Raw genomic sequence first — 24536 nt, forward strand, 5'->3', positions numbered from 1 at the left:
TGGTAATCTGATTGGGAACGGGTAATGGAAGCACTTGCCAGATTTTTTGGTGTGCTGCTAGAACTGTCGTTTAAGTGTACGTCTCAAGCCTGACAGGCTCTCAAGTCATCGTTTGAAACTCCATATGCGTAACAATGTGAACGTTTTTATCAATTTGGTACCCAGGACAGTACACAGGCAGATACCCGCTCAACACTTAGTCTTACATTTATTCAGTAGTATCGGTCACTTCCTTTTCGAAAGACCTAGTGCTTCCTTTTAGGGCTCTTCAGTTTGGCATAGCCTCCAAATTTCCGCCAACTTGTTTCACACCTACTTTACTACCAAATGTAAAGTATGTACATGTGAACAACGAGTTGAGCTTTTGGTGTTCTTCAACCGTATTTACTGCATCAATGTCAACTCATTTTCCGTTCTATATATATATATTGTAATCTGATTGGGAACGGGTAATGGAAGCACTTGCCAGATTTTTTGGTGTGCTGCTAGAACTGTCGTTTAAGTGTACGTCTCAAGCCTGACAGGCTCTCAAGTCATCGTTTGAAACTCCATATGCGTAACAATGTGAACGTTTTTATCAATTTGGTACCCAGGACAGTACACAGGCAGATACCCGCTCAACACTTAGTCTTACATTTATTCAGTAGTATCGGTCACTTCCTTTTCGAAAGACCTAGTGCTTCCTTTTAGGGCTCTTAAGTTTGGCGTAGCCTCCAAATTTCCACCAACTTGTTTCACACCTACTTTCCTACCAAATGTAAAGTATGTACATGTGAACAACGAGTTGAGCTTTTGGTGTTCTTCAACCGTATTTACTGCATCAATGTCAACTCATTTTCCGTTCCTAAGAATGTTCAAGATGTCAGGAAACGTTGCTTGACAGTACTCTTGCACGGCCAGTGTAGATACTCTCTCTCTCGTTCCTTTTTGCGGCACGCCATGTACACCAAGTCTCTGAATCTCCATTGGTTTTTAGTTCGCGTTGAACACCTGTTTAGTGTTGTTACGCGTGGTCACCGGGCCACTCTGTGCAGCATAGCAAAGCTCCATTTATAAACATCCTCTCCCACCGAAATGTTTTTTTCAATGACTTCGCATTTCTGAAAAATACGAACGCCAAAATGTAACGTAACTTTAGTCTGGAACGGAATGTGAAGTTACCAGATACCATGTACCTCAGCATATGTGGCATGTCCATTTTTACAGCCTGATAACACCACGGTTTACGAAACCAGCCAATACATCTGTATCACTTCTCGCTGGTGATAATGCACTCCTTTTGTGACTGTTATGCGTTGCACTAGTGTGTGTGTGTGGTGGAGTGTGAATCAGAATAGGCCACTTTCTATAATCAGATTTCCGGAAGAATATCACTGCTGTTTAGTTACCGATGGCAGGGCGGACATATAAAAGACAACTAAACCAGCCTTTGATCCCTAACGGCTACCTTAGGATGTAAATTGATGAAGATCCACATGAACGAACGGTTTACCTACCCCACGCATGGGATGCAGTCACCTGGTTACTTTCGTAACTTCACAGTTGGGTTTTAAAAATGGCTTTACACATTTTCCTGGTTCCAGTTAACTGGTCCACCCGAGTCTATGGAGAACTTAGTTTGGATCAATACATGGTTGACTCGTGGAGTAGTATGTGTTGGATTATATAGGTTGTTGTCAGATTGTGGTGCAGTTCGTTTACAGACGTGTCACTTTTAAATGCACGCCCAGCTGCCTCGCTTGGTTTGCATAATGACACTGTATGTGCGACTGTTGAATGTTATCCAATACGAGGAACCTTTCTGAAGGAAACCCACGTGACTTGCCGATTGTGAGTATTCAGAAGTGTGTTTATAGAAAACTGACGTGCGTTGTTTCGTTTTCTCTTGTGGAACATGGACGGAATGACGAACCAGAGGACTGACACAGACATGTCACAGTTCGGCCTTAACACATTAGCTTGAGACAGGCAATCGGATAGACTCTGGGGTGGCGCCTACAGTTAGGTACCAGGTTGGCTAGAGACTACCATATAACATGAGGCAATCCTTAAACCGGTCCTGCACATTAGGAAGTTTGTGCGATCTTTGGCGTTGGTGTGACCCACCACACTTGTTTCAGTATGCATGAATTATCGACCGTTGTTCTCTCACGCGGCCGACCATCTGCTTATCATTCAACCACGTGCCTCTACCTCCCCATACCAGATCAGTGGTACACAAGGGTTCAGGAACAAAAATTTGTTCAAAGCGAACACGGCTTTGGTTGTCCTGTCCACATTTCGTTTGGTTTACTGCCTCTCCCATATACAGTGGTCTCTCTGAACAAAGATCACTCGCAGGGGAAGCTGGAAGTGCCAGTCTCTGTAGATAACAGCCTCGCGAGATTAGAGTGGAGTGCCCTCAACTGGGTGATGTTGAACAACGCCTTGGGGAGACTGCTGTATGTTTACTGTCGTGAGTATGTGTAGTAAATTCGCAGCCAGTATTTTTTATACCAACGGTGGGATCGCCATCTACCTACCGCTCAAGCGAGTGGCAGTGTACAGTAATGCACCCCAAATTGTGCATCACTATTCTAACGCTCATTTACAGCACCCGTTATACATAAAAACACCTATCTATAAAAGAATGCTTATAACGCCCACGAAAACTGTTATCGTTTTAAGGTCACCAAAGCTGGGCTTCCTTTGGGTGGTGCCGTTTCTTTTGTCCAACTTTTGTGATTGCACAGTTTCCCTTTTGTTGGAAACTGGTGATTATTGACTGGCCACATTTGTTGTGGTGCTTGGACTACTACACTTTATCGGGTCTCCCTGGTAATCAGTGACGTGCACGTTTTTTCCGCAATACAGTTTTCGTGGATCGGAACATTTACTAGTGTGTAGTCGGACCCTCACCTGACGGGGTGCTGTGAATCTGTGAAGAACTTGTCTTACATTGGCAAGTCCATCTTATGCTCATTTCCGGGGACTTCTGACCTGTGCCGTGACATTTGAAAGTGTCTAAAATTTCATGTCCTTACTTCAGAAGCATTAAAACAAAGGCTAGCAGCATCACACAGTTGGAATACGTCATCAGTATCAATTCACACTCATTATAAGCCATTATACATGATAGGAAGGGTACGATTATACAGTCACGCAACTTTATAATCGTATCCATCAAGAGGATTTCGGGGCGGCTGTTTTTCTTTGGAAGGGTCACACTGTAGATAGTAGTAGTTCTGTATATTCGCTGGGAGTGACCTTTGTTCCGAAGTGTCTATCTCATGGATGTTGATGCGTTACAAGTTATATTGCTCCATATGGCCGAAGTGATTAGAGCGCGAATTTACTGACCGGATGGTCCGTGTTTCGAATCCGACCTCCGCCATTCGACTTCCCCTGTTTAGGCTTGGGCAACCTGGCGGTATCCCAGCCCTCGTGCTTCCCTCGGGTGGCATGGCAGCTAGGCACCGGAAGGGTGCTACAGCTGAACGCTTTTCCTTTTTTTACGCCTTCCAACAACTTCCGTTTTACGGTTCACTTGTTGCTTCTAAACTGGGAGTGAGTGAGGTGAAGTTAAAAGTTAAACAGCCATAGAAATATCCCTTGAATGTAAACAATTGTGTTACGCAGTTGGCGTGTTGGGTTCCGAGTTATAGGTTATACCGAAAGCAACCTTTGAAAGACTTCCCGGGGTATATGTGGTTCATGTGGCGGGAATTTCTGTTCAGGAACGTCACCAACGTCAAGTCCGAACTTTGCATCTTGGAAGTTAAAATCGTTTGTCTCCGGCACTTTGTGTCCTTTTTGGGGGTTTGAAAATGTCTTCTCAAAATGCTCGTGTGTCAGTTTTAAGCCGATTCTAACATGATTGGAGTGGAATGATCGCGATCGGCAGGGTAGGTTTTCTCATGGGAGATGCATATTGGCGGTTCTACTGTATGCGATTGCCAGTAGATTTATCGTAGAGGTTTCCTAACTCACATTTCTTTTCTGAAGGGTGAGTCGGATTCTTTAGACAGGCGATTTGGGTGGCGCAGAATCTTCGTTCCATTACAACCCTTGTTCTACCCTTCTTCGAGAACCCCAAGGAGACTGTTTATTAGCCGTGGTACTTTATTTAGCTTCTACTTGATTCAGTATGCGCAACACGGTGGCTATCAAAGGTTAATATTAGCTGTCCCAGGTGAACTCTGCTCATCGTGAGTGTATTTTAAGACTTGGGGCCAACGACTTTGAGAGTATCGGGTCAAATGCATCTAATCTCGCTTAACAGAGGATTTTTATAGGTACAATAACTGCACACACTTTTAAAAGCACAGATGATTATCGCAAACCGTTATGCTGGCATTCAGGTCAGGTTAGACTGCGGTACTCAATAGATTCTTCATCCGCATTGTGTTGCGCAACTTCACGGAGTCACATTCTATGGGTAAACAGTGTTTCTCGACGGATGACATTGACATCATCACTATCCATGTATTGGTGTGATTTACCCCCTAGTGACTCATGTACAACGAAACGATTTTTCTTTGATGGCTTTGTTTGATGTTGCTGATGAAGTTCGTGCAACCGATGCCGACACGAAGTACGGTTTATGATATGGATGAAATTTCCCCGATTCTACTTAACTTCTGTTCAGCTTTCGAGCCTTTGGTTCGACAATTACCAGGTCCTTCTTGGGGATGGGTGACCATATAGATGAAGAGTTGAACTGCTGTATTGGTTCCAGGAAATGGCTCTCTTTCCTTGGAGTGGGGTCGATAAATTCCCTGTCCCCATCGTGCCATCATGTTGGTGGAACAACTTATTAGTTCTTTCCTTCAGTTTGGAGTCCCTATGCTTCTTGTGTGACATCGTCAACCTCTCATTCATTAATTGATGACCGCCCAGCGAATTCACCCATGGCAATGATCTGTGACAGACGAAGAGGGGTCGTATTAGACGTCTTGGTTTTCGAAAGGGTATGTCCCTCGTTGAACAGATCGTGTTGGCAGGAAACGCGATTAACTGTTATCCTGGACAGTGTTCACTTTTCCGAAGAATCTCTGCTGCGAGTCAAACATACAGCATCGTAGTTCATTACAAAAGTCGGTACGTTTTAAATGACGAGGAACTAATGAATTGCCTGGGGTGCTAAAGGAACGACCGGTTGGAACGTTTTGGAACCAGGCTAACTTATTGCGTCATGCACGTATACTTTCCAAGGTCTCGGTACCCACAAAACGCATTGGCTCACCCATTCCGATGCTTTTGAACGCTTCTCACGTCTTTCTACATTCAATGACCACGTTGACACTTTGAATAAATGAAGGCGACAGAAGACCACCATCCTTCTCTTCGTTAGACGACGATTTTCCTTAAAGTGAGACTTTCACGAATAACCCTTCAAAATGGATCGCTTTCCACCCTCAGGAAAGGCCGCATGTTATATTTTTTGGTGATCTGTCTTTTTTTGAGACGTTTCTACTCCACACTTCCGCCTGTACGTGATTCGCTGTCCATGACTATCCCATTTAGCGATTCTTTATGATGTGAATTGGGTGTTCATACTTCGGGAGGGAACCGGCCATCTTTATAGACAGACTGTCGTGATTATCATTGATTGTCGTGCGGTAGGAGTAGAACGGAGTCTTCACAGAATGAATAGATAAAAATTTTACTTTACCTTGAATCGTCAATCTTCAAAGTTGATTCATTTTTGTAACCAACTAGCTCTGTATCGTTTGCTGTACTTCACCTCAACTTCTGGAGTATCCGAAATTCGACGGATGTATTCCGTTCGAAGTCGCACTAACACGAGGGCCTTGTATTTGTTTCTGCTTTATCGTTTTTTAGAACTCTCTAGAAATACATAAGGACGATATCTCATGTGCCTTGCTGTGTCCACAAGGGATTTTCACCAATAATCTACGTTGTTCTTTATTTTGAAACTGATTCAAGGGTCATATTAAATACATTCACGTGAACTGTGGATTATCACAGAACCAATCAACCGCTGTACGTATTCCAACTTACTTTGAGTATTTCTTTCCGTGGTTGTTGTAGGATTTATTTTTCCAATTCTCCCTGAATTCTTTCTTGCACTCGACGTGCGAGAGTATCATTCGACTGCTTGTATACCGTGCCCTGCTCACTGTGACTTTTGAATCACCTCCGGAACGATCGCCCAATGTTAGCCTCTCGCTGGACTCTGCGGATGCAGTACATCGCATGTTTTTCAGTCCGAACGAAGCGGCTGACAAAGAGAAGCGTAAGTTGCTCCCAAGACACGTCCGTTGTTCTCCGTCTGTCGTTTTTTTCTTGGCTTTAACTCCCTTGAAACCTTAAATCGCACACCCAGGGCTTGTTTTTTTGGAAACCTACATATCGGAGACAAAGTGGAAAACGATGTGCGGGGGATCACAGAAACATATTGCTATCTGGTTGGTCTTTTGATTTCGACTTGCTGGTATTCTGAAGTATTCAAGACTTCTTTTCTTGATCACGACCGCCAACGACAATGAGGTTTTCTTCAATTCAGTGAAGTAGTGGTGATCGACCGATGTACAAAAATGACTGTCCTTTGTCCACAATGTAGGCCGATCCACGGATGAACATGAAGAAGTCTGTTACAAGCCATTATTTGGTACTAGTCACTTGATTGTCGTTGAGGCACTTCCCTTGAGATCCAGCGTAGTACCGTACTCGTTCCGATCACACTACCTTACGCATTATCTTAGAGATTGCCCGCTAAAGAACTGTTAAAGGTGATACTGGGTAACCTGATTGGGTGTAATGGACCAAGTGATTAGAGCGCGAATTTACTGACCGGAAGGTCCGTGGTTCGAACCCGACCTCTGCCTCTCGACTTCCCCTATCTAGACCCGGCAGTATCCCAACCCTCGTGCAACCTTCGGGTGGCATGGCCGTTAGGCAATCGATCCTGCGGCAGTTGACTTTATGAGACTGTCACTCTTAGAATGATAATAGCTCAGGCAGACTCTAATCGAGAATGGAACAGACTTCAGATCCAGGTGTGTATGTTTGGTATGTCGGTTTGAGTATGCTACTGACCCGCGGGACCTATCCTACAAAAGCGTATGCGTTCACATGCTCCGCAATTCCTTATGAACAATGGGGCCGACTGTGCGTCAGACCTATGTTCGATGCCACTGGTGCTTGCTCGAACGCTGTTTTGGGGATGATAACATAGCCAAAGGCTAAGTATACTGCAATCTCGGGGCATATGCGTGCAAGTGCTGATTGCTTCAGACACCTTTATTTAAGCGGTCAAATGCTTTGCTGACTTTTGCCACTTTTGCATTCATTCAGCCAGCGGTGATTAAATCTATCAATGGACTATTGCTGATGTAGTGCATCACGCTGCATCAAACCCAATAATCAGCTGTTTTGCCTTGCTTCGGAATGTGAATATGAAGCGCACTTGTCAGCAAACATCATCAGTCAAAGTCTGATGTGGCAGACAGTATTTTGGTTGTGGCGCTCAGTCAAATACGGGCGGGGGGGGGATTGTCAGGGAACCCGATTATGGTCTTCAACTAGCCCGGATCGGATTCGGGCAACAGTGTTTTGAACTACTTTGAACTGAATAAATAACTAGGTGGTATCGAATTGCCTTGCCATCTTCGCGGTGGCGAAATGCTTCTGTATGGATGGGTAGTTCTTAGACGGCGTCGACGTGCTTTGCTTCTCCACATTGCGGCTATTCCTAGTCCACGTGTGATGCACGCCATGTGTTGCTTCGAATATCAATCAGTCCATCGGCACACGTATCAGTTGTTCATGGCTGGACAAATTTTTACAGCAAACGGCTGTGTTCCCTTCACATGCTAGTTGCTCTTCAAATTGATCTGCGTCGCGCATCTTCAGTTCCACATCAGTTCTGCAATACGGAACATTCCCAAATGGTGAAGTTTGGTTCCTCTTGAATGACACAGTACTNTTAAGTGTCTTTATTGTCTCACAAAAAATATATATATATATATTAATATATATATATATATATATATGTATAATTATATATATATATATCCCCTGTTATATCCAATGGAACCGGGACCAGGTTAAACACGCACACGCTCACCTGAGTTGCATTTTTTGGTTGACTGGCTGTCACACCACACCCTGGTGTTTACTCTGACAATGTGCCAGGACGTAACGCCAAGTTATAATAAGTTAGTTTTGTTATTCGTACCAAGATCTCTCTCTGTAAGTTGTTTCAGGTCTACTTTTTTCAGCTGATTGTGAGTGCAACTCAGGCAAAACGTAAACTCACCCCATGTCCCATCGTAGGAGGGTGTAAAGCTCATCTGCTTTGTATGGTACTTGGGTTCAATGTACCATGTTTGGCGAACATACGAGCAGTATCGGGCACTTCGGCAGGCGATCATACAATATATTATATCTCCTTTCTGGTCTGTAGCAACGTGCCAAGCCAGGTCATGCGTCACCATGTTTGTAGCTTGAAGTGGATATTACTTGGTCTCATAAAACGTGTCCCCGTTGAAATTACTGTCTTTTGTACGTACAGGGGCCATTTATGACTTCTCTGGAGCTAGATACCATGTCGTTTAACGCATATTGCCACTAGCTCCAAATCCACTGCTGATTTCGTCCAATTTTTATGTACGATATCAAATCACTAGTGGGGAATAATCTAGTGTACACATGTTCCATCTATAGAGACGTGACCTTATCTTGTTTGTAGCAAGAACAAGTCTGTTTTTTTTCAGGGTGTACACTTCACACTGTGGTTCCATTTCTCGGCATACACTGCCATTTGATCGATTATTGGTGTTATGACTTATCCTTTACATAAGGGACCATTTACGGGCATTATATAAATCTTTGCTCATCAAACCTTGTGCTATTTCTGCAAATTGTCTTATATGGTGACGTACTCAGTCTACACCCCGTTGTCTGTTTGTCTCACAGCACTTGAGATGGCTGGTATCCAGGAAGAAGGGTTGACCACCGGAATCATATCCAGTCCACCATACCCTAATGTTTACTGGGCATTTCTTCGTCAGGTAGGTTATTTTCAGTGGTCCGATATGCTTGTTTTTCTTCCTTTGTCGTTGTCCCTGAATCTACATACATTACCGTGGTGACCTCACCAGCAGTTAATTGACTAGAGATGCTCATCGCGCTGGTGTGGTAATGGTCATCCCCGGAGAGAACCTCATGATAATTTATCCGCGGTATCTAGTTGAAACTGCGGGAATAAGGCGGGAGAATAAAGCCAGTTCCTTGGTATGAAAAATAATACTGATGTTCATTTTTTGCCATCATGCTTAAGCAGGATGTGGCTTTAAACAAGCTTCTACTTGGTTTCCCTCCAGTCGTACTCCTTGGGGTTTAAGCTAACAGCAGCGATCTGCACGTAGCCCCATTTTCGGTTCCGTACGACAGTGCCTGCGAATGACGTGTGTCGATGATCTCTTTCGGAGAATCGTGTGCGTTCACGTCCATGCATGTGTGCAATGTGCTAGTTGTGATCGAAAACTGACTGCCAATTACACCACCGGAATATCTTCGATTTTATCCCTTCCCTCAGTTGATTCAAGCTATAGACACGGCAGTTTTGTTTCCAAAGAAGGGACCAACAGCACTAGGGCGCTAACGTTGCTGGTACCTATCTTTTCATCGCACCAGTGTACCCGTGGTCAGACCGTTCAACGCATAGTCTTCATGCTTTTCCTCAATTAATGCATCCAACACATCCAAGTACGCTAATACATCTTTGGTATCCTCGCTATCTGGACGCCGCTGGCTATTCTGCACTTCCTTTAGTGAGTTACACTGGCGTCTGTGTTGATCAAGCTGGGTGCCTGTTTGCTTGTTTTAGTCTCCATAGTCAGTCATTCATGTACTATTTTTTCCTTTATCCACTTCCGTAAGAACCCGCATTGAATGGTTTCTTCAAGTCCTGTATGTGTACCAACCAACTTCGACGAAAGGTATATTTTATCGGGAACTGATACTTATTCTACCCATCACGAAGGGTAAGACATTGCTGTTACCGACGTCAACTCATACCTCGATTCATAGAAGGTGCTACTTAATGGCTTGTTCCTCTGGCTTTAAAGGTGTAATGCTATGACCGATCTTATGCAGGGTAAAGATCGACCCTCAATTGGTCTCCAGTGGCACTAGCTGTGAACGCAGGAAGCGCTACCCCAACTAGTGAACAACCACTACTGTGGTGGGCTTTTGACCGTTCATCCTTCTGAAACATCTACTCCTGCTCAGGTCGCGTTTTTGTCTGTCGTAAATTTTGAGTAAATTTTCAGCTACAATCGAAGAACTCTGACTAACAAGCTAAACGTGTCTACCAAAGCAGCCAGGTTGAAGCCTTCTGTTAGTTCGAGGTATCACAGTTGTAGGTGAGTTGGGATTCTGCTAGGGTGCCCGTACCTAGACAGGAGGACGTTTAGGGCCCTCGGCGGTTAACTCAAACCCCCGACTGCAAGGCAGCGGTGTTTAGCGGGAAATGCCAATGGACCATCGCTCTTGGAAAACAAGTCGCCACAAATATTCCAACCCTCAGTCTAGAGGGCCAATGGACTGTGTTGATCAGAACCACTGACCAACTTGGTGTGGGAGACTGTGAGTGTCGCACGCACACCCCTAGTATAGCCCATTGTGTCAGTGAGGCACACAAGCCTTCATACCACAGTAAGGCCCGGTCTCTTTAGGGCGGACGACGATTTATCAGACGGCAAGTCAAGATTCGCATTCGAGCCGACCGGTAGTTTGATTGATACGGAAGGCTATGGAAGAGTTAGAAAGCCGGAAACCCTCGACGATTATTTCAGTTGATCCGTGTCAAGATTCGCATGCGAGCCGACCGTGCAGTCTGATGGATACGGAAGGCTATGGAAGAGTTAGAAAACCGGAAACCCTCGACGATTATTTCAGTTGATCCGTGAGACCGGTCTTCGTAAACCAACGTGGGCGTGACCTTCTTAAGTGAACAAGGATGCCACGACGGCTGGCTGCCTGTTATCACTCATTATTTCAGTTGATCCGTGCGACCGGTCTTCGTAAACCAACTGTGGGCGTGACCTTCTTAAGTAAACAAGGATGCCACGACGACTGGCTGCCTGTTATCACTAGGTTGGGTCCTGGAGCCGAAGTAGAATCCGGGACTGTGAACGTGGAGCCCCCTACGGCGTCTGAGGTTTGTGCCTGAATATGTTTTCTCAAGTGCCACCGACCCTGTGGTCCGGATGACCTCCCATCCGCATTGTTCATCAAGCTAGTCAGCTGGACGGCTTTCACCAACACGTATGATGACGACTATGGTACCCGGAGGCTTCTGAGAATACGAGACTCTCCCGCAACGTGTGAGCCTCATATACTTCACTCTAGAGGGACCAAATTGCCCAGCTCAGTGAACAAGCCAACGACCATACTTCACTCTTTACGATAGTCGGAACGCTTACTTCGCATGTCAGGGAATCGCGAAGTGGACAGTTTATGACTTGGCAATGAAGTATGAAAGCACCGACTAGTAACCTCAATACATATGAAAACCGTTGCCTCCTTGGATGGGGAATCCGGGACTTCAACCATCATTGAGTAGTGACACTGGCAGCCACGGCTTAGTCACGCAGACAGTGGAATCCCTGCATCATCATCGCCTTCAGGGTTAGCTACCTAGTCTGCCGTGTTGCCTGATAACTGGAACAGCTGAAAGTTACCTGACAACTGGTGCCATCACTTCCAGCACCTTGGCTATAGTTCCCCCATGCTTGTTTTTTGGTGAACAAAGTTGTAGATCGCTAGAACCCACGTACCTTTGCTACATGGTTTATGACTGACAAACTACACAAAACAGCTTTTGTCAACTCATAGGTTCATGTTATACGATTAACAATATTCAATGCAGAAACTGTCTATCATCGACAGTAAAACCATTTATTTTCTGGAGAAACACTAGATACATTATTAGTTGGGTTGGTTTTTTTATTCAACGCAAGCCATTAAGAACAAGTTATCTTTATCCGTATGTGTGGAGCTACACAGGAAAACTGTGCAACGATGCGGCCACAAGCTTTCGGGATTGGAGCGATTCTACCGATCTTCTGAGCGAATCGCTGTATACGGGCACAGGAAACTAACTTGGTTTCCTTCACCGCAGTCTTCAAAGGCAACATTTAATTTAGACTCCGAAGCCACCTCTTGGCATACTTGCACTGAGCACTCAGTATCCTGCAAGTGATTTTATTACGGCCTAAGTTGACTCAGATGGTTAGCACTTTAAAGGAACACAACTGCAAGAAATCAGTTAATTAGAAGAAATCGATAATGCAGCATGGTCAGGTTTGTGTATTACTCTTTCAGGTCAGTTGAAAATCAATGTGCCTGATGAGTTCGTGTTCATCGGTGCTTGTATTCACGGAAACAGCAATTCCATCTAACCGAGATAGTTTATTACCGTTGATGGATAACCGGAGTCTGCATTCTTTTGTCCTAAATCCAGTGGTCGCCCATCAGCATATCGTGATCAACTTGTCTCAGTCCAGTTTCCGGATAAGTGCAGGTCATTTTTTGAGTCACCCAGAATTGTGTTACTACTCAGCGCTTCTCTTGGTGGATTCCAAATTTTGTGTACTAATAGTGTTGCTATTATTCAGCGTTCGGTTGATTACCGCCGGATTTCAGTGTTTTGCCTCGTTTTCTGAGGTTGTATGGAGATGCTTGAACAGGCCGGATTATCCTCCCTCTGTCAGTCAGTGGGAGTATCCTGCAAAGGTTTTCATCTGTGCGTGTCTGCTCTATGGTTCAATATTCCCGCGTTGGTAGCTCCCACGCTTCCCTTGTTGTTATATCACACCAGTGTTGGACGAACGATAGAAATGCAAATGAAGATAAAACATCCGTCCCACACAAACACTCCTAGGGGCCTTAATCTCGGATAGCTATCGGCTACTCTGGGTGGAACATCTGCTGTTGCGAACAGTATATTTTCGTACAGACTTTACTGTCATTTACAACGATACATACAATACATGTTTGGAACATATGCGTGAACTATAGTTATGTCTGGACTTATTTTTAAAAAAAGTTAAAAGACATGACGTCCTCGTCTGATGGATATGAACTATCGTGATTACTCAGGTGTTAGGACGTGAATTTGCCAATCCTGGCATTTCGACTGCCCCCCTCCCGTCTAGGTTTGGACAGCGCGGCTGTCTCTCAGCTCTTGTGCTTTCTTAGGGTAGAATGGCAGTTGGGTACCGAAGGTGTGTTACAGCTGAACGATTATTTTTTATTTGGTAGACAGCGGATTTGCAACAGGAGAGGTTAGCGGCATGCGGCGAAGCCAAATCGGAAGCTGGTTTACACCTCCATAAACAGGTTTCCTACTTCTCCGTTTGAATCACGTTGAAATGGCAACTTATAAGTGCCTTTTTTCCGTACGACGACTGGTTTACGCATCAAAGGCTGGATCTTCATATTTTATGAACGTGAACGAACTGGTGTTGTAAGATAATGGAGGCCTTGATGCAGTCCACTTGGTTGTATGTTTGTGGAGCAACCACAATTAGCCACTCGAGCGGCGATAGCGTGTGCCATATGACACGTACGAGCACCACGTAACCCACAGGATCACAGGAGCCATACGCCATAACCTTCAGTAGCCAATCGTTTCTTCATAGGAATCACTACCAGCGTCACGTGTTTGGTTCAGCTTCCACTACATTCAGGTTACTTCTGAGGCTCAGTGACCTATCATTGAACTCCACAACGAAGCTTTGCAACGTTTACCACATTGATTAGACAAGCTGTTTCGGTGGAACGGACTTTCTCTAAGTCACTATTCTGAACAAAATAATAAATCATTCAGCTGTAGCACCTTTTCGGCGCCTAACTGCCATGCCACCCGAAGGTTGCACGAGGGCTGGGATACTGCCAGGTTACCCAAGCCTAGACAGGGCAAGTCGAGAGGCAGAGGTCAGGTTCGAACCACGGACCTTCCGGTGGTCCATCACCACACATCACGTGGAAGTAAGCTAGGACAGACCTAGCATCCATCCGATGTATATTGTGTAGCGTCTCTAACCAAAAACATATATTCATGCTTTACAACAGTGCAGCGCTCAATTCCATCCCCTGTGGTTGCTTGAATGCCCCATCTTTAAAGTGAGCCCAACTAATCTGTTTGTGGGAAGATTCTGAGGCTCAGCTTGGAACTTGAGTTATACTCAAGACACTTGTAATTTCAACCACTGCCAGCTGTGACGCAATGCTTATTCGAAGGTTTGAATGTCATTTCTGGACTATGAGGCTCATAGGGTTGATGCATGATTCTTTAAGCATGAGCTTCTGTCGGCCCAGATTAGGATTTCATTTCATGTTACTGATGTCACCGCGAATTGGTGCAGCGGTTGCTTAGATACTCCTAATAATAACGTATTGATGACGTCAGAGAAATCGATTTGGGGATGGGAGAAAGAAACGTTGACAGTTGGGGCGACTTTTTGGCCCACAGGTTTTTCAATACCAGTGAGTCGCTCAAGAATTGTCAGGATTAATTAGAATCCGGAATGCAAGTGTCAACCTCCGACACGCTTGGAAATAAATGTTTAATGGTATCAGTCTTTTAGTGTTAGAGAATGTGGCGAATGTGTGGACTTGCTTGGTCGCTGTCCTTGTGTCCGTTCTCCTAGCAGTTTGTGGCCTTTGAGGCAGGAAGTCTAGCCGCGTATCTGGTTTTCTTTACGCACTCGCAGATGTCCTGAGCACTGTTCCTTCTAAACTCCGAAGGGAATAAAACGTCCATTCGTGGTACCCACGAATGGTTGTTCAGATTATTTTTGAATGACTCCCTCTGGGTTCTTTTCGTGTGTGGTCGGCTGCAGTGCACTAGATGCTTGAGTTTCGAACCGTTAGTTGAGTAGGAGTATCACATGAATTTTCCCTGCTTGTATTCTGCGTCTAGGTGTGTTTGCTGTGAAGAGACCTCATCCCGATCTGGTGGTCTGTGTACTTCTATGACCCGTTGATGATTTCACTTTAACACCCGTAAGCATTTGCACAAAGGTCTGACTAACGCGGTCCCTCAGCCAATAGCTGTCCGAATGCCATTCAATGCCTGCTGACCAATCCCCTCGTTGGTTTCCTATGTACAATTAAGAGTAAATTCAAGCCAAGCTCACCCTGTCAGCAAAATTCCATAGTTTTAGCCAGCAATGTAGATAACCGCCTGACACTAGGCAGTAACGATCAAATCAGCAGCCGGTTGGTTGTGTCTTTATTTTTGACTGATTTTGTACGTTTCCGGTAACCTCATCGGAGTAGGTGAAAGTGGTCTCTTGAGATGTTTTACTCGATCTCCTAGATTTTCTTCTCCGGTTGACTTTCACAGCATTCTGCATCGCTGGGTAATGCGTATTTTATCCGTTTATCCTCGAAATCCAGTTTGGAACGGTCAAACCCGTTCTCAATTATATACTTACGTGGTCAAACCGAACGGGTGGTTTTGTAGTACCTGTGGGGTCGGATCTTGGAAAGCTGTTCCATAAAAAAGCTTTCGGTGTCACCGGGATTTATCGGGTGTCTATAGGCAGAATATCCATGCAGGTGTAGGTTGGGTTTCCCACGTCTTTAACCGTGGTTTATGGCGCCCAACAACTGGCTTGCATAGCTGGTAATTCTATTCAGATGCACCCGTTGGTTCCGACATCATAATACAAGAGTAACGTGAAAAACTCTCATTGCGAATGGACCCTTCACGAAGGGATACTTTCTGGCCATTAGCTTGTATTGACTGTCTGGCATCCGAATCAGACCGCTGGACACTTGTGTATAGTAGAAAGCTACAGATGGCATATTCTGAGCCAGATGTGCTGTTGTGGCTGAGGCCTTGACGGCTGGCGAAAGTACAGAAACCTGTTGGAAGTCGTCAGCCCGCCAAACATGATAGCTGGCGTCATCCGCCAATTACATTAATTTTCAGCAGTTTAACTCACCCCCTCCAGTGTTACACCTTGCAGTTCTTACCTGGGTACCACCCATTATCACACCATTATCAAGATGGTAATGGTGAACTAGCTGCATCGTACTGTGATCAATGCGGTTGTTGTCCTTATGGTGACAATGTTGGTTTTTGTCACAACACCGTCAAACACACACTGTCATTTCTGGCACACAAAGTTTATCAAGTGTAGCGCTTGTTTAAGAATTCTGTCGGAGGAATTGTTCCATAACTAATTTGTTGTCACTTGCTTGCAATTACGAGAAATGTACGACAGTGAACCAGCTATGTGAATCTTAAACACCAGTAAAAAAACGTGTATATCGTGGAATTTATACGGTTGTTGATCTAAGAACCAGGATAGGTTGCGCATTGCAGCATCTCGGAAGCACTTGGAAGCCGTGCTTGGCCTAAGTGATTTTGAGTAAATTCAATACCTTCTCGCGGACTTGGTAGTGCTTCAACACGTGCTCCAATACATCCTGGCTGTACTTCCTCTCCCCAGGTCAAACTCTTTTCTTGTCTGCTGCTGTTTACTACGTCTACCTCATAGACTCGACATGCATTTGTACTCCCTCATGAATTTCTAACTCTTGATTTCTCGAACCAATTTGGTCGGCCATCCTTTGCGCGCTCTTTTTGACCATTTTGCGTTAGCACGTGTTATACCCAGGCATGTGTCGCAAACTAAGGTCGATTTTCCATCTTCTCCGCGCTTTCTTTGGACTTGCACTACTTCGTGCAACAGTTTAGACGGAAAACCTCATAATTTAAGGTTTGTACCCCTTTTATTACGTCTTTTATACATGTATTGCCGCATCTTTTGATAAATCTCAAGAATTCACAATTGCTGGCTTGCGATTTTGCGCGTCACTCAAGTAGGCCTTCCTGAATACGTCGAAGTAGTCTACACTGGCACTAATCTTTTTTCCTTTTCTTCGAAACAGCTGATTGTTGAAGGGGATATACTGGAGAGAACCCACAAGACATGGGTTGCAGAACCCTCGAACTCGTGAGTGTGTGGTTGTTTATTATTTCAGAATGCATTAACAACGTGGATGAATATCCAAAATCGCATTGTTTTATTTGCATAATATGCTTGCTTTCGTCGACCTGGTAGAATGTGTGGGGGACAAGTCCGGAGTGCGTTAACCGTCTTGAGTGACCAAGTTAATGGTGTTCCTGACCGCCTACATCGAGACGGGTTTTTAACTCAGCATCTATCGACGAACTGAGTGAAACATGTCGGATCGGGTAGATCAGGGTCTCTGCTCTTGTAATCGTGGGAAACACAGTGTGCAATTGGTCCCGTTTGTACGTTCCTCAATACTGCGGTTGGTATAAGCTCTACCACAAACCAGAATGCCCCAATTTTTTTCAAACGCGGCTTTTACCAAGACTTGTGACGATGCCATCCACTTCAGAAGCACTATTCAGTTCGGTGATTTCTCGGGTCGGCTTACCTACGAATGCCGGCATGGCCTCTTCCCGATGGAAAATATTTCTGGACGCGAACGTTCTTGGCGGTAACCTGCACACTACTTGTGGCATTTTGCTGAATATACTGATAAGACACACTATGGGAAGCTGTCATCTTTGGCGCTTTAGCCGCTTCGGTACCTCGGCAAAGAGCAGCGTCTGAACGCCGCAACATACGTTTGGGAAGTACTTGCCAATGAATAAAGTGTCATCGGCTAGAGCAGGTTGGATAAGGATCCCCGGATTACCGTATTTCCACTGGATATTCCGTCCTGTAATTGTCTATGCAAAAAGCCGAAAGGCACTGTACAGCTGTTTGAGCCTTACTGGGGATCGCCAGCAGTTTTGACGGTTAACCGTCCAGTCACGGCGGCTGACCAGTAGTGTGATTAACTCGAATTTAGACGGGATATAGCTCCACTCATCCTTTAATCACACAATACATTTCATGCGTAAATGGCTCATCGAGTGACGGCTTTTCAGACTGGAGTTTCACTTATCGTACAGATTATTCTTCCAGTGAAGAACTTATTAATAACTAGTTTGAGAATTTTCGGTAGGGGATTCATCTCTTGAGTGAAACCAACCTACACTGAGGAACCGAGAAGCATTACATCGGGCTTACGCAAGCAGGTCATAGTTATGATGAATAAGTGCACCATTGTGCACGTGGTTCTCTTCGACAGTATCTAGGACGTGGATATATTTGGCGCGGAGTTTATGCCAGCCGATCTGACAACTGACCGACCTTTAATAGCAGTTGAATAATGCTTTTCATTTATTGATTTTACCGACCTGTTAGAATTCGATGTAAGCCAGTAACATGGTTGTATTACAGCCTTAGACTACATACAACGGGCAGATCTGACGGATACAACCATTGTTGTCTGCACAGTTCGGTAGTTAATGGAATGTTACGATAAAAAAAAGTAATTTTCTTGTCATTTGGCTCATTCCGACTGACAAAATACCGCGCGTTTTTGCAATGGCTACTGAGTATCTACAAGCCTTTCTGTAAGTTGTTTCGTTAGGTCACGATGTAGGGCATCCACTCGCGAATCACATCCTGGGGTGTTTTCACATTTCGCGTTCCTTTAATTGACCGGTTTAACAACGATCGCCTACCAGCTTTTGCTCTCCTACGCTGCGTGATGCTTGGAGATCGCACCCTGTTTGCTTTATCCACGTTTGAACAGGTAGGGTGGAAAATCCAATGAAACTGGTCGCACCTTCAGACTCCTATTATATTGATGCGTTGAAAGTACGCGCAGATATAACTCAAATGAGAGCAATTAAAAAAAGGGTTTTTGAGTTGAAAAAATAGGAATGCAGTATGTGTTACTTGCAATGCAAAATGGGTAGTACAGTGAATCGCATGATGACTTGTTTGTTAGGTGATGCCAATACGTTTTACTCCCGATATGGTAATTCTTCTAATTGGCACCCATTGTCAACTGCACTATTCGCAAGTACTAGTGGTTCCGGCACAATCAATCGAAGCATTGGAAAGAAAAACATTCCACCGACAGATTCTTACATGATAGCTCTCTGACGACTGGTGACCGTAAACAAACAGCCATCATTTTGGCACACCTGTGGGACAATTTTGACACATTTGCTGTACACTGTTCAAAAACAGATCGTTTCTGAGGATTTTACTCTTTGTCCCTAACACTTCTTGTACCATATTTCAAGGACGACGATGAAGTCCATCCCAAAATTATGAATTATATCTTGTATGTGTACTATTATATATATATATATATCGGTATATCTGTATTCGACCGTTTCCTGTAATTCATCCACAGACGTTCTCGCGGTAACCTCGGTCATCTTCGCCTCATTTCGAACCTCCTGACTGCTGTGATCGGGCCGTGTAAAACTCCAGCGGAACCAGATCCCGCACTGATTGGTGACGAGCTGAATTTGGTCATCACTGCGGATCACCTGAGTGCAGTTGCCACAAATGGTTGCACGTATGAATCAAAGACAAATCCTGATCTGTGTCTCTATATACGTACCGGTCAGTTTTTCATCGATAGCTGCCTTTTTTTCTTTTTCAATGCAAAACGGGTTCATCCACATACTGGTGTCTCAGATCATATTAAAGATTGTGACTTTCGTACATTGCTTCACAACAGGTATAGGGGCTTGGTGACTTTCCTCAGCAAAATAGCTGGTATATTTGCACTCATTTGCAAGCTTGAATAGTATTATTTCAACCAAATTTTAACCAAATCTTCCTCGTCTTAATATTCTTTCAACTAAGTTAGTTGCACAAAGGCAGCCTCATACTTCAGTCGAAACAATATTTCAGATATCGAATATTACCTTGGTGCAACACAACTCATAAGGTTAATGTAAACTGTTTAGTAACATTTTTGGGCATAGTCCCGGAGTTCCTATCAATCCCAAATGAATGTCAAATTGTAGTTAGGTGGATTTGTACACTAATTTGCAAGTAAAGGTTCCGTAAGGTGCAATCGAATCTCTCGCCAACAGCATTGTAATTTGCCATTGGCAATGTATCTCCCAAGTGAACAATTTGGTGTTTAAGCAATACATGAGTATACTGGAAAATCGGGTACCATTCGTGTCCGATAGGCCCCATGTTGGACGAATTTGGCAGTAGGCTGTCGAATAGTCTTAACTCACCTTGTAAGCCGTGTTCTTTCAAGAAAAATGCTCGATAGTGTTGGATGAAATTCACATCTTAGTACGTATAGTGCGAATCCTACCGAATTCCTCTACACCGAGGATGTTGTAGGCGAATCATATCGAGCCGGAACTGGTGCACCTGTTGGGAGAGTCATTTTTTCAGCGTATGACCCGCAAAGCTACAGCGGATTTGATAAATAAAGCAATTAAATGCGAGAAACTCTATCATTAACTGGAAATGACATTCAAATAGCTTGGATAAGTATCCTTTTCTTGGGAAATGAAGTGACATTCATCTCGTAAAAGTTGACCGGATTGCAATAACTTGTAGTTCTGGTCTGTAAAAGTTCAAAGCTTATGAAAGGTCAGAATATTAGATTCCACGCCCAACGTTTGAACAAGATTTGTTTGATGATTGCATATTTCGTTCCATACTGCATCTGGAGGGCTGTTTTATCTTTCTGACTCTAATGCAGTCATCATCCTCAGTATCCCTACAAGGAAACTCGCATTATTCCTTGATTGCGCACAACCGTAACCTGTCATATCAGATTTGAATGAACGGATAAGGCCTTCAGTCTAGCAGCGAGAATGATTGGTTGAATCTCGAGGGTTCATAAAAACAAAGTGGATTTGGGGGGGGGCAGCTGATTTGAATGGAGCATAAATATTACACGCTAAGAGTATTTGAAAGCGAACCAAGGTGAACGCCAATTGGTGGAAATTTATCATAAAGGTTCTGTTGATGCTTATTTAAAGGCGGTTGACATTTCATAGTTGTGCACCTCCCTCTTAGTAACAATCGTCTTGGGTTTTAAATTGAAGACCATCGTGTTAACGGGGTTAAATGACTCTCGAGTATTCTCAAAACCATCCTTGTTGAACGATGACCTCTCCCCGAAGAATATTGCGGCGAATTTACTGATCGGAAAGTCTGTGGTTCTAACCCGACCTTGCCTCTCGAGGAAATTTATCATAAAGGTTCTGTTGATGCTTATTTAAAGACGGTTGACATTTCAGAGTCGTGCACCTCCCTCTTAGTAACAATCGTCTTGGGTTAACGGGGTTAAATGACTCTCGAGTATTCTCAAAACCATCCTTGTTGAACGATGACCTCTCCCCGAAGAATATTGCGGCGAATTTACTGATCGGAAAGTCTGTGGTTCTAACCCGACCTCTGCCTCTCGACTTCCCCTGTCTTGGCTTGGGAAACCTGGCAGTATCCCAGCCCTCGTACTTCCTTCGGGTAATATGGCAGCTAGGCACGCGAAGGATGTTACAGTTGAACGATTTGCATTTGTCCCCAAGAATATCATAGGTCTGTCGGAATTACCATTCAACCCTTGATGCTTCTGAGTTCGTCTGTATATTTGTGTGAAACGTCATATCAATAGTCCTGCTTCTTTATGAGACCAATATCTGGAACTCGGAGCTATGGATGGCAAATCCCACAGAGCACCTTCGTTTCGGGCGACTTTATTTTCGTAGGATTGTTGTACTATGCTTTCAAATTCTCGTTTATCTGAAAATCGTCTTCTCGCTCCACAATCCAGACATTCCTGCCGATGCTTGGGCTAACTGGTGCGAGTTCGTATCCGGCCCTCTGGCTGAAGCTAACGAAAAGTCCTTCATTAATTTTGTGAGTCCGCAACCTTGATGCGTTTATCATAACTTTTCAAGTACCCGCCTTTCTCCACATCCAATCACATGTATTTTCTTAATATTCCTTGCAGGCTGAATTCCCCAATTCCGTTTCCTCCAGCGACCACACTGCAATGGACTACAAACCCTCTGACATGGCCATCTCCCAGGCCTTGCAGAACGTGAGTATCCCCATTTTCTCCTTAAAACTTATCGAAATAAGTCATCTTAGACTTGCCCCCTTTAATCGTTCCAGTGCGTTATCATAGAACATGATTGCCCCACCTATGTCATGATACACAGTTTTCACACAGCTATCCATCTTATTTGTCACGCCCCTCTCCAAGTCAACCATTCAACAATCTCTGACATGTTAACCATTCGCTCTGTACATGTAGTCAGTGCTACTCGTGAGCGCCGTGAGCATAGGTCTTGTTCAAACTGGAATAGAATTCTGAGTTCACCAAAAGTCGTCAACATCCGCCGAAACGATACGATCGCTGGTGTGTGGCTAAACGGCCTTTTGCACCGTGGTTAGTGGCACTCTCAGCCGATACGTGCATAGCTATCAATTTGTTGTGACATTTCGGTTAATGGATGGTTTCGCCGGCTCAGCATAGTCATCTGTGAATATCCGGTGTGAATTAATTACGTTGTATGTCCTCGTGGACAATATGCAAATACTCCCATCGGTAAACCAGAGGTGCCTTGTTCGGCATTTGTTTCTGCTTAGGTCAGTGTGTGTCTGTGTCAGGTTCGCTACATCGTTCACGATCTTTTCAAAACATCCAGTGGTCATCAGTCTCTTGTATCGAAATAACTAAACTGGCCGGTGTGGTAAACCTGCCTGGGTAGTCTGTTCGTGGGGTCCACCCTACTTATGTCAACTCGCATTTGATCGTTGATCAGGCAGTAGACGATGACACGATCCCCGCTCTACACGTTACCTCAAGTGAAGGACTGTCTCTCCTTCAGACACTTGAGTGAAGCAGTGGGAAGTCCTATCCCTGGATGATTCGCTTCAGGAAAGAATTCGTCCATTTCAGGAAACTTTGGAAAACAGGTGGTAAATTTACTGCTGGGAACATTTCGCCTTTGACCCCTTCGCCATCTTACCAGACTGGTCAAATTTTAAGGAAGAAAAGCCACTCAGCTGGCTAACAACGTTAACTATCGACCAAACCCACATGAATTCGGGCAGGTCCATAGTCTGATTATTCTTCACGGAGAACTCTTTTTTAGTGTCGTTTGCCTTTTTTGTCGACCTGCGCTAAGGCGAGTGGTTTAAAGAGGAAGCCTACATTAATTTCTGTCGGTTATGTTCTCTGCTTCGGATCGAAATTACTTATGCTGACCGGAAGTCCGCTACACATCACATCCCCACTCAGTTTAGCGAAAACCGTTAGCCACACGTTCAACAGCTCTACACTGTGGGATGCTTGCCCTGCCGTGCGAATCGTCGCTGTCATCTCGAAATTCAGCGATGTTGCATTTCCGAAAGTCGTATTTGATGTTATGCGTACAATCTCTTGTCTTTTGAATTACCTCAGTAGATAACGCGACATTTTTCCTTCCTGAAGTGTTCTTTTAATGTCTTTATGCTCAACGCCCTTCTAATAACTATATGGAATATCCGTTTTACCAATCCATTCCTTACTGGGCCTCGATGCCGGGGCCTGTACGCTTCCTGATTGCTGTCCAATTAAACCCACTGTCTGTTCACTTTCTAGAGGGGGCGAGATGGTCCGGAAGGTCCGTGGTTCGAACCCGCCCTCTGCCTCTCGACTACCCCTGTCTAGGCTTGGGCAACCTGGCAGTATCCCAGCCCTCGTGCTTCTTTCGGGTAGCATGGTAGCTAGGCACCGAAAGGGTGTTGCAGCTAAATGTTTTTTTTTCACTTTCTAGAGCTGTATTTTCTATCTCAATTTAGACTAGTTCTCTGTCGACCTCTTCTGTACTAAACCCCTTTGACTCTATTGAATGTTGATTAGGCTATAGCAACGTACTAGCCTCCGGATGGTCTAAGAATATTTAGTTAATATAGTACCCATCATCAACTTTGGCCCTAACGAACACAGTGGCATTAGATTTTCGTGTCCCAAACTTTCCACTTAACCAGTTACTACTAAGGCCAGAGATTCTATTGTTCTTCCCTAGCCTATCGGTCGTAGAACCAAGAAACAAAGGGGTTCTAGCCTACACTGTTTCGGGCTGCAAGTTCGAGGATATTTGATCGACTGGCGCACTATTTTATTCAAAACTAAACGTTGCCTAACACTCAGCCTACTGGTTTCTATCTAAACTTTTCCATAGCGCTGACATCTTGATTGGTTTCTGGGTTTCTCTAGCTGACTGATGCTGGCGAAATTTCGGAGAATGTGTAATACTCGCTGAACACATCTCCACAGTTGCAATGCAATTGCTTAGCTGGAGCACACTCGGTTAATGTTATCTACGTGGCACTGGAAGGGATTTTTCTTAACGATAGCAGCTTAACCAAAAGTTAACTTCAGGGCACCATTCTGACGTGGTCTGAGGTGATTTCTCAACTCTACATATCTCCGGTGTATTTGGGCTTATGAACGTGTCCTAAATAGTTCTGTATGTCGAGGCTCTGATGGTGCTGAGATGTTATCTAGGTTCGACTAGTTACATTTTTGTTCTAAACTAACCTCACTGTCTACAAATCCTCAGTTTTTCCGATTTGATTCTGAAGGTGGTCTGATCTTGTACTGTGGACGTTCCGAATAGTCTCATCATCATCATCAAAGACAGCAACATCAAT

General features: G+C 44.4%; 3 protein-coding genes across 3 annotated transcripts in view; 1 reads left to right on the forward strand and 2 right to left on the reverse strand.

Moving 5' to 3' along the window:
* T265_09687 (hypothetical protein) overlaps positions 1 to 6200 on the reverse strand; it is a gene marked incomplete at both ends in the record, with an annotated part of 19362 nt that extends 13162 nt beyond the window's left edge. Inside the window, one exon of the mRNA XM_009175842.1 lies at positions 6004 to 6200. Coding sequence (XP_009174106.1) covers positions 6004 to 6200 — 197 coding nt within the window. The remainder of the gene's footprint in view (positions 1 to 6003) is intronic.
* Positions 1 to 24536, forward strand: part of T265_09686 (hypothetical protein) — a gene marked incomplete at both ends in the record, with an annotated part of 71864 nt that overhangs the window by 19135 nt on the left and 28193 nt on the right. Inside the window, 6 exons of the mRNA XM_009175841.1 lie at positions 6034 to 6238; positions 8923 to 9017; positions 16921 to 16985; positions 19261 to 19475; positions 21664 to 21749; positions 21844 to 21933. Of these exons, the coding sequence (XP_009174105.1) occupies positions 6034 to 6238; positions 8923 to 9017; positions 16921 to 16985; positions 19261 to 19475; positions 21664 to 21749; positions 21844 to 21933 (756 nt within the window). The remainder of the gene's footprint in view (positions 1 to 6033; positions 6239 to 8922; positions 9018 to 16920; positions 16986 to 19260; positions 19476 to 21663; positions 21750 to 21843; positions 21934 to 24536) is intronic.
* The window catches only part of T265_09688 (hypothetical protein), a gene marked incomplete at both ends in the record, with an annotated part of 16579 nt that continues 2698 nt past the window's right edge, over positions 10656 to 24536 (reverse strand). The window contains one exon of the mRNA XM_009175843.1: positions 10656 to 10760. Within this exon, the coding sequence (XP_009174107.1) occupies positions 10656 to 10760 (105 nt within the window). The remainder of the gene's footprint in view (positions 10761 to 24536) is intronic.

Source organism: Opisthorchis viverrini (assembly GCF_000715545.1).
Source record: "Opisthorchis viverrini unplaced genomic scaffold opera_v5_297, whole genome shotgun sequence".
NCBI lineage: Eukaryota > Metazoa > Platyhelminthes > Trematoda > Opisthorchiida > Opisthorchiidae > Opisthorchis > Opisthorchis viverrini.